This window comes from Perca flavescens, chromosome 16 (genome assembly GCF_004354835.1).
Source record: "Perca flavescens isolate YP-PL-M2 chromosome 16, PFLA_1.0, whole genome shotgun sequence".
Taxonomy (NCBI): domain Eukaryota; kingdom Metazoa; phylum Chordata; class Actinopteri; order Perciformes; family Percidae; genus Perca; species Perca flavescens.
The window spans coordinates 8,636,985-8,646,222 of NC_041346.1; the positions used below are offsets into that span (position 1 = coordinate 8,636,985).

At 41.9% G+C, this 9,238-nt stretch overlaps 1 protein-coding gene across 3 annotated transcripts in view; it reads left to right on the forward strand.

The window, feature by feature from the left end:
- The first annotated feature begins 309 nt into the window (after window positions 1-309).
- The window catches only part of whrna (whirlin a), a 207,836-nt gene continuing 198,907 nt past the window's right edge, over window positions 310-9,238 (forward strand). For all 3 annotated transcript variants that reach the window (XR_003694607.1, XM_028601736.1, XM_028601737.1), the window contains exon 1: window positions 310-1,895. Coding sequence is in view for 2 of the 3 variants with exons in the window: in XM_028601736.1 (XP_028457537.1) it covers window positions 1,149-1,895 (747 nt within the window). In the remaining variant the exon portion in view is untranslated. The remainder of the gene's footprint in view (window positions 1,896-9,238) is intronic.

The following is a 9,238-nucleotide window of genomic DNA, read 5'->3' on the forward strand; positions in this document are numbered from 1 at the left end:
TAGTGCAAGAAATAAAAAACCTACAACATTTGAAACTGCTATTTACCTTTTTTTTAGTTTTTATAGAACCGCTTTGAAACCCAAGAACCGTAAACAAACTAACGAGCTGCACAGCTACTACTGTAGGTTATGTCTAATTAAAGTCCTGTTTAGTAACTTATTGGTCGCGGAACTGCCACGAGCATGGGGGCACGAGCGCATGTTGTTGGTAATGAGCGTTGGCTGCAAGAGGCTGCGTCATTTCCGGACAGAGGACGGTGAGAGGCAAGAGAGCCGCCTGCCTCCACTCTGTCGCTGTAGTAACGGAGACAACGAGCAGCAGGTCACCTCAGCACTGCAGCCGGACGGGAACGGATAAAAACAACAAAACCAACCAACAAACGGCTGGACTACACGTCGCCTCCTCCGCGTAACACTGCTTTGATAGATATTTGTTAACTTTTACGTCGTTGGTACTGAAACCGCGAGCGGGATAGCGTGGACTCGTCGGGACGCTGAGCAGGAGCACAAAAATAACTTTTTGTTTCCTTTTTTATTTTTTTTCTGCATTGAGGAATAAATAGCTTTTCGTTTTGACACGCGTGCGCAACGGTGGACCGAGTGGCCTACACGCCGTTTTAAGTTCTGGTGTCCTTGTGTCGTGGAGCTGTAGACGGTGAGGCGGACAACGGAGAAGCGGTGGCTCGGCAGCCACCTGACCTCCTGGGAAAGAAAGAGCGCAGCTAATGCCACGCAGGCTGGGATCCTGACGTGGCTCATTACTAAGCTCTCTGACGGAGCGGGGCAAGTTCTCCGCGAGGCTGTTGCATGTCCAGTCTCGACGCAACCATTTCAGAAGTGAAGTTTGCAGAATCCAATTACTGACAGCCTGTCTAAATTATGGTAAGTGCTAATTAATGTGTCAACTGTAACATTGAATTAGTTGGACTTAATCGCCCGTCGAAGTTGCCCCTTTCATTGCTCTAGCCAGCGAATTGCGAGTAATAAGCGGAACATTTGACCGAAACCAGACCGCATGGATATAACCGGAGTGCACCTCCACCAGCGATCGTGATGCCAAGCGCCGGTCTAATCCCGCGCCGCCAGCCTGTAATGCCTGCACTCTAACCCGCACCAGTGTGGCGCCGTGTCCCGGTCACACCGCCAGGATGAGCAGCACCGACCTGGAGCGCATGTCGCTCAGCTCCTCGGCCAACTCGGTGGCCTCCAGCGCACGGACGTTGTCGGCCAACGTGAGGAAGCTGCACAACGCGCTCAACCTCCTGCTCAACGACTTTGAGAGAGAGCAGTTCATCCACTGCCTCAACGTGTACCACTCCAAACGCAACGTGTACGACCTGGTTCAGACCCTTAACGTCATCCTCAACGCGCCCAGCAAGCGGCAACTTCTGCCCATGCTGCGGTTAGTCATCCCCCGCTCTGACCAGCTTCTCTTCGAGCAGTACACCTCGGAGGGCCTCTACTTAAAATCGGATTCAGTTGCAAGCAATGGCAACGCCGAACCCCCGCCACCGGGCGACTTCCCAAGCGCCAGCCCTACTCCCCCGGGGCATTTCTCGCCAAACAACCCGCCCGATTTCCAGGTGGCGTTGCGTGGCTCGCCGGACAGCTTCAGCACCAGCAGCGAGGGGACAGCTCCGCTGGTGCCGCTGCTTGGGAGGAACTTTGTCCACGAGCCGCCGGGCGAGATACGACAGGTTACCATGAAGCGACACAAGAGCAACGAGGGTCTGGGCTTCAGCATCCGCGGCGGCTCGGAGCACGGGGTCGGCATCTACGTGTCCCTGGTGGAGCCGGGGAGCCTGGCGGAGAAACAGGGTCTCCGAATCGGTGACCAGATCATGAAAGTCAACGACAAAGTCTTCGACAAAGTCACCCATGCTGAAGCGGTGAAGGTACGTTTTCTTTTTAACTACACCAAAGTTGCACACTCACACAGCTTTTACAGAATGCACATTCATCCTTTCAATACGGAGTGTAAATTAGTAGCCCGCAGCAATTCAGTGAACTGGCAGAATGTCCACGTCATGGGAACTGTTTGCACTGGCCTTGTCCTCTAAACCTAGCCTACATCTCCTGTGTATAATACACTCCCGGCTCATTAATTGTCTTTAGTGACTAAAATTGACCTCTTGAAGCTAACGAGCCTTGATTTGTTGAGGGGAATTGAATCTGCTGGCTGGAAGCAGCTTTGACTATTTGTTATATCAGCAATGTAGTATAAACTGTACACGGACTACTGTCTCTAGGAAGCATGCTTGTAACTAGACCCCTTCAAAGCTGTGTGTGTGTGTGTGTGTGTGTGTGTGTGTGTGTGAGAGAGAATAAAGACTGGGGGCTACTTACGCCCTGTGCACTATAATGTCACTGGGTGTGAAGAACATCTATTAGCAAATTAGGTGGTAAAGAGGATGTCTGATTTCTGTTCAGTGATGATTGGTGTAGGAGACCTTGTGAGGTCCTTGGTTTTATCAGCCCTCTGAGCTGTCCATGGTGCTGAAAATTAGGCTTAGCGTATTCTTTTTTTCTTCTGACAGTGTTTGCCCCTTTTCTTCGCTCTACTTAAGCCTTGCTTTTCTGATCGATTTTGTGATTGCACTCATTCACACCTATTTGCCCATGCTGTATATACGCGCATCACAGGGATTTATAGTTATTTAACAAGGTCCAAGTCAGTTTGAAAGCATCTTGGAAAATCACTCATGGTCAATGCTTTTGCTTCTTATTTATTGATTTTACTGAATTTGAGATATTTTAGAAACTCATATTTACATATACTCCTCTTGTAGCATATGACTGTTTGACCCAGGAAAATAAAATAAAAATAAGATTTCTATCTACTCAGACAGCTCTGACTGGCAGTTACATTGAAAGAGTTATTTCTCAGTCGTCAGAAAACGAGAGGCAACAATGCTGCCTATACAAAGCTACAAAAAAGTGCCAGATATCTACAAGCTGCTTTTAAGAATCGTGATTGTATGTACTTTGAAAGGTCAGCAGTTTGTTGCCTCTGACAGCCGTGGATTATAGCTCAGCCTCAAAATGAGTCCTTTCTAACCTTCACTGATCTTGAAAAAGCTGTCCACATTTTTGTTTTCTCTTGTGTGGACTTTTGTAATTCACTTTATGCAGGGCTTAGCCGTAAGGCAAGCTCTTACCTTCAGTAAATCCAAAATACTGCACCTATAGGCTTTTACCTAATAGCAATAGATGAGAATAAGTAACCCCTGATTTTGCCTTTTATTCAGTGGTTTATTTACTGTGTTTTAGAATACATTTAAGGCTTCACAGGGCCAAGGTCCCGGATACATTTATTATACATTCATATGGATATATTTATTTCTTATTCTAAGGCACAGATCCTCTGACTGTGCCTTTATGGTTCAGACCCCAAGCTGGTATTATCTTTTAGATGCATGTATTTTCATAGTTTTATTTTCTCATTGTATTGTGTTATATTTTGTGGTGTAAAACACTAATTGCTTCATCTTTCCTGCCAAAGGTCTCTGAGGAAAGATGCATCACCCCCATGTGTTTTATACATAGTTTACTGATGTGACAATGATGATGATATATATGATGATATATGAATGATGTTGAAGTGATGAGGTCTTTGGCCTAATTTTGTGTTAGTAGTTTCTCTAAATCTGCTCTTAAGACTAAAGACTGCAGCAGAGCGTCTCTGCACCTCATATTGAACATTATCTCAAACTGCGTTGGATAGAATACTAATGGCAGAGTTAACCATCCATGTTTTTCCAATTAATTTCATCCACATACATATCATTTGTGGAGTAGAAGGCTATTAGTCGCTGCTTCTGTACTGTAAGTGAAAAGTTTTGCTGTCTAGGAGCCTTTCAGTGAGACCATGTCGTTTCTTATGTGAGTAGGTGTGTCAGTTGAGGGAGTGAAATCAAAGATTGTTGAAAAATATTATTGCTGTCAGGTGAAAACCTTGTACGTCCAAAACCGTTGTTTTTCAGGAAATGATAAAAGGCTGATTTTGAAAACATTTTATTGAAATATTTGTAACTCACAGACGGCTGTAAAGGGTGACCAATAGCATTGATTTATGAAAAGAAATGGAAATGATGAAATATGAGGTAGGGCTGTGCAATTTATCAACCTTTGATCGCGATTTCGACTCCAAACAAAAACAATGTAATCGAGATAAAAACAATCATTTTCCACATCACACTTTGCAAGTAAATTCTTATTTTGTCTTGTGTTCTGAAGGGGAATTCAAAAAATTCAACAGGAAAAGTAATTACGGGACATTTCACAGTTTTCACTGTTGATTTGTTTAACTGTTTCTCTGTTTAAGTTCTATAAATGCAACATCTTTCCAAAAGTCAATGAGTAATCATGTTAAAAAATCACGATTTCAGTATTGACCAAAACAATTGTGATTAGAATTGCTTCCATAATCGAGCAGCCTTAATATGGAGATACGAGGTTTCTGCCCAACAGCGACGATATGCTGCTTATGTGTACTCTGTAATAGTAATCCTTCATTTTCTTTCAAATCCATATTACATGTTCTGCTACTCACTCTACTATTAAGCCATCCACAATAACTATGGTATGTTTAACTATTATTACTAGTTCTACTGCCACCACAGCTGCTTGGCCTACTGATGTTATTAGCCTGACAGGGCAGGCACCCAGCCAACAGGAGAAAAGCCGTCTCTGAGATAAAATCCCCCTGGAGGTCATTAATGCTTGCCTTCAGTTATTTAAAGGCCTTCTCGATTTAGTCCAAATGTTATTACAGGCTTTTAGAACTGTAATCATTTTAACCGTTTAAACTCTGACCTACGAGGGAGTTCATCATTACAAATTCATGATGTGCGGCCAAACATTGTACAAACCTGCACAATTGTTTTATATTTCGGTGGAGATAATATTCCTACCTCACGTCATAGCATCTTAGGTTAGAATATTTCACTCAATCTGGGTATCGCATACCTTTTTAGTGATATGTTGGGAAAAGCAGGGTATGTGATGCTGTCTATAGTGTGAAATGTTTTGTCAAATAAAGGAAGAGGTTTACAGATATTCAGTTTCCACCATGTTATACATCCCCTTTTACACATCAAGGAATTGTAGACTGACTATTGAGCTGTTCATTGATTTTAAAAGCATGTACAGCCTAAAACGGAATTTAATCAATAATCGAATCAGTCCTTTAGACAACAAGCCACAGCACTGCAAACTTCTTTAATGGTTAAATGATTGAATTTGTGCATTTTGAATATATTAAATATTTTCAATAATTGTATTTAAATTTTAAATAATTCATTTAAAGTTTCTTACATAAATCATATGAATGCATCACAAGACTTTCATTATGAAAAAGTACAGCCATATTACAAACTACCAGCCAAGTCTAAAAACAGCTCAGTCAATTTTAGCTTCTGACATATTTGACAGATGAAATGTCCTCTTTTGAATAAGCTGCTGTCTGGACGCTCTTGATGAATGCAGTTGTGACAGCACATCTGACATCTAGTCTCCTCTCCGCGAACCGACCTCTGCTCTCACAGAGTATCCAAATTCAAAGCTCCACCCATCAGTATTTCTATATTAAAGTGCAATTAAACGACCCTGTGTAATGTGAAAGTGGTCTTAGTGAAGCACCCAGAGTTATCACCCAACTCTGCAGTAGGCAAGGGCCCGAACCTATGGGGGTCTGGGGGCATGCTGCCCCGGGAAGATTCTTTTCTCCTATTTATGGCAGCTATATGCACTATTTTCCAAAACTATTTTGGATTATTTATTTATTTATTTTTTTAAATGTGTACATCATTTGGGGAAAACACAATAGTTACCATGGTAAGGAATCATCCTGTTTTTGTATCCAATTGTTCTCCAACTGTCCTCATCATTCTGAAACCAGAACACAATAAATATTGAGGATGACTCATTTTCAGCCCTGCCTCCTAAAAAGAAGCAAACATTGTCTGTTACTCACTTTAAAATGACTATATGTCACTTTTTAATGTTTCTGAAACTGTCATTTTCCATCTGATTATCAAAAATGACCTGTAACAGGAATCAAGACTTACAGAGAAAAGAATGCTATTTTTTTTTCATAGTTTTTTTTTTTTTTTTTTTTATTAATGCCTTTTCCCAGGTCCGATTTTTCTTGCAAGTCACAAAATGATTTACGGCAGGTAGACGGTGCTACCGTAACACATTGTGAAGGGTCACAGATTTCGCTGTAACACCAGACAAGCCTGTGTTATCTGTGTTAGCCTGTAGCATTATTGCATTCTAATTTTATTTCAGAATGTATCTGATGTAGTTATGGCTGAAACTGGGGCAGGACCATCACAGAAAAAAGAAGAAATTTAAAGAACAACTAAAAGCTGACAGGGAAAGTAAGGGACAACGGGCGAAACCCGAGTCCCACTCGGTCGGGCTTTTAACGGAGACAATTACAGGATTGTAAATGATTCAAAAACGTCCTCGAATTTATCCTCCTGTATGTTATGTCTATTTCATTCATAAAATAACTTTACAATGAGCGATGTGGTTGCATGCAAGTAGCCTGCAATTGTCCCCCTTCCATTTAGCGCGGACGTTTTATTCCTTTTAGTCCGTGTTTGTGTTGGCCTACTATTTTCTTGTCTCTTGTCCCCCTGTATGTTAGGTTTGAATGATAAACAGAACCCAAATGTAGACAGACAGGTCAGGGGAATTCAGGAAAGTAGCGGGTCCGTCAGAGAGAGACAGTAGGCCGGCTAGTGGCAGGGGTCCAGTGGTGGTGGTTCTGGTTCGGTGTATGGCAGGAGTGGAGCGGTAGCAGGAGTCTGGTTCCAATGGCAGCTGGAGGCACAAGAGACAGGATCAGGAAAGGCAAACCTACAAGTAGACTAAACAGAGGTTTGTCTGGAGTGGGACTAACTGTGGCAGTCTTGACTACGATCTGACGCAGAGTGAAGGAATGACCGGGTATGTGAAGCAGAGGTTGATTGTGGTAGATAAGAGGTAGCTGGAACCCTGACTCCCGCACACCAGACTCTACTCCACAGAGAGGGGAAGAGGAGAGACCGAGAAGCCACCTAGGGGCAGCAGGCCTACTGTACTTGTGTAAAACGTTTGTGGGTCTCCATGAAATGCGCTATATAAATCAAAGTTATTACGTCCGTTGCTACAACAATCTCCTAAAGCTTTGGCTCGTGACACAGTGACAGTTATACCCGGTTTAGCTCACGATGCATCCAGGCTAAGTAAGCAACACTTGAAATGCAACGATGCATCTGTAACCTACCGGTATTCTCTTACTGTAAATTAATGATTTTTCTGTCCGAGCAAAACCTTAATCACAACTATATGACCTCTAGGCTGTAGCGATACACTAATCTCACGATACGATACACGATATTCAGCTCACGATACAATATATATCACGATATTCAGCCAATGATACGATTTGATACGATTCGATATATTTCGGTCACTTACATCATTTTCTGAAAGATTTAAAGGGGACAGAGTGATTTTGGTGACATTTTGTGAGTGTTCGATTTACTTGGATTTAATTAATTGAACTGAAAACATCAATTACACAATATGTCTCTGACTGGACAGAGAGTCTACAGCAGGGATCATCAACTACATTTTTTTCAGAATTTTTCTAAGCACTCTGGCGGCTGGACTTTCAAATAAAGAAAATAAAATGAATTTATACCTAATACGCCTATTCTTGTTCAAAATTTTCACTTTCTTACTTTCTACTATTTTTTAACATGTATTAGTGTGAGCAAACGCCTAAAAAACATGGAAACTCCATAATGATAATTGGCTCTTTGACTACAAAAAGATCTCAGACTAGGAGGCAGTTCACTGAGAAGTGATGGTTGAAGTCTGTGAGTATGGAAACATTATTGTAGTATGCAGCATCCTGATTGGTGGAAAATGCTTGCAGAAAGAACATGTCACTGTCAAAGACGCTGAAGCGAAAAGTTGACGTGGAAAAGCCAAAAGCCCAGCTTTAATGATGAATGGACTGATAAGCAAGCTATGCACTCGTCATGTATGCCTCATTTGCAATGAAATGATGTTGTTGCAAAATAATACAACCATCATCATCATCACTTGAACATAACGATCGCGTCATTCACATGCATATTAAGTAGCTCCAGATTGTCCGCTCTAGCGGAGAGTTTGGTTTGTTCAGCCAGCAGTGAGGTTTACAAGAATTTGTCAAAATTTCCAGATTCCCGGCAACCTAAGATTAAGTTAAACTACAAACCGACAGCTTTTGTTTTAGCTTGTTTGTAAAAATTCGCTATTTGCAGAGTAGAGCTGTGTTTGCGTAACACAGCGCGGTGGACTGAGCAGATTGAAATATCGCTTTCTACATGTTTATGCCGGTCTACACAGGTGAGTGCATTGATAAGTATTGACTTTCTACTCACGAAGGTTTAATTGTAGCCTATTTACAGAAAAGAGACCAGCGTGAGTTCATCTGCCCCAGCGGCCGTTGGTAACTCTGTATCGTTCCCAGTCAGGTGCTGCGTGTTTTAACCTTTAACACACACACATCTCGGCTCAGCTGTGTGTTTTAATGCACACACATCTTGGCTCATGGTGTGTGTGTGTGTGTGTGTGTGTGTGTGTGTGTGTGTGTGTGTGTGTGTGTGTGTGTGTGTGTGTGTGTGTGTGTGTGTGTGTGTGTGTGTGTGTGTGTGTGTGTGTGTGTGTGTGTGTGTGTGTGTGTGTGTGTTAACTAGAAATGGTCCGATACCATTTTTTGCTTCCCGATTCTGATAGTACAGATCCGATACCAGTGTGTCATATATTTTATTATGTTTTAACAGCTGTATACTACTATCCTTCTATGGATGTGATATGATTTCTATCTTTGTTGTCTGTCTGGCTCAAGTTAAACTGTTGGTCCATCACAGGCAATTTTTTAGCAAACAAGCCATCTATAAAATCTTTATAAAGTGAAAATTTGTCAAGGCTGTGTGCCTTTCAGTTATGTTTTGAGATATATTAGCTACAAAAAAGGATTAATGCAGCTTTAAAAGTCAATCTGATTTCAAAAGAATGTATATTATGTTTTGATTCTGTTGCAGTATTGCTCTTATGCTCAGCCAGAATGTTATATGAAAGTCACTTAGCTTTACTACCATCACACGCACATAAAAAACAAATCACTAATCCCACACAAACAACAAGGCTGGCTTTAAATAAGTCTTTGCAACTTATTTTGTTTCGAACACAT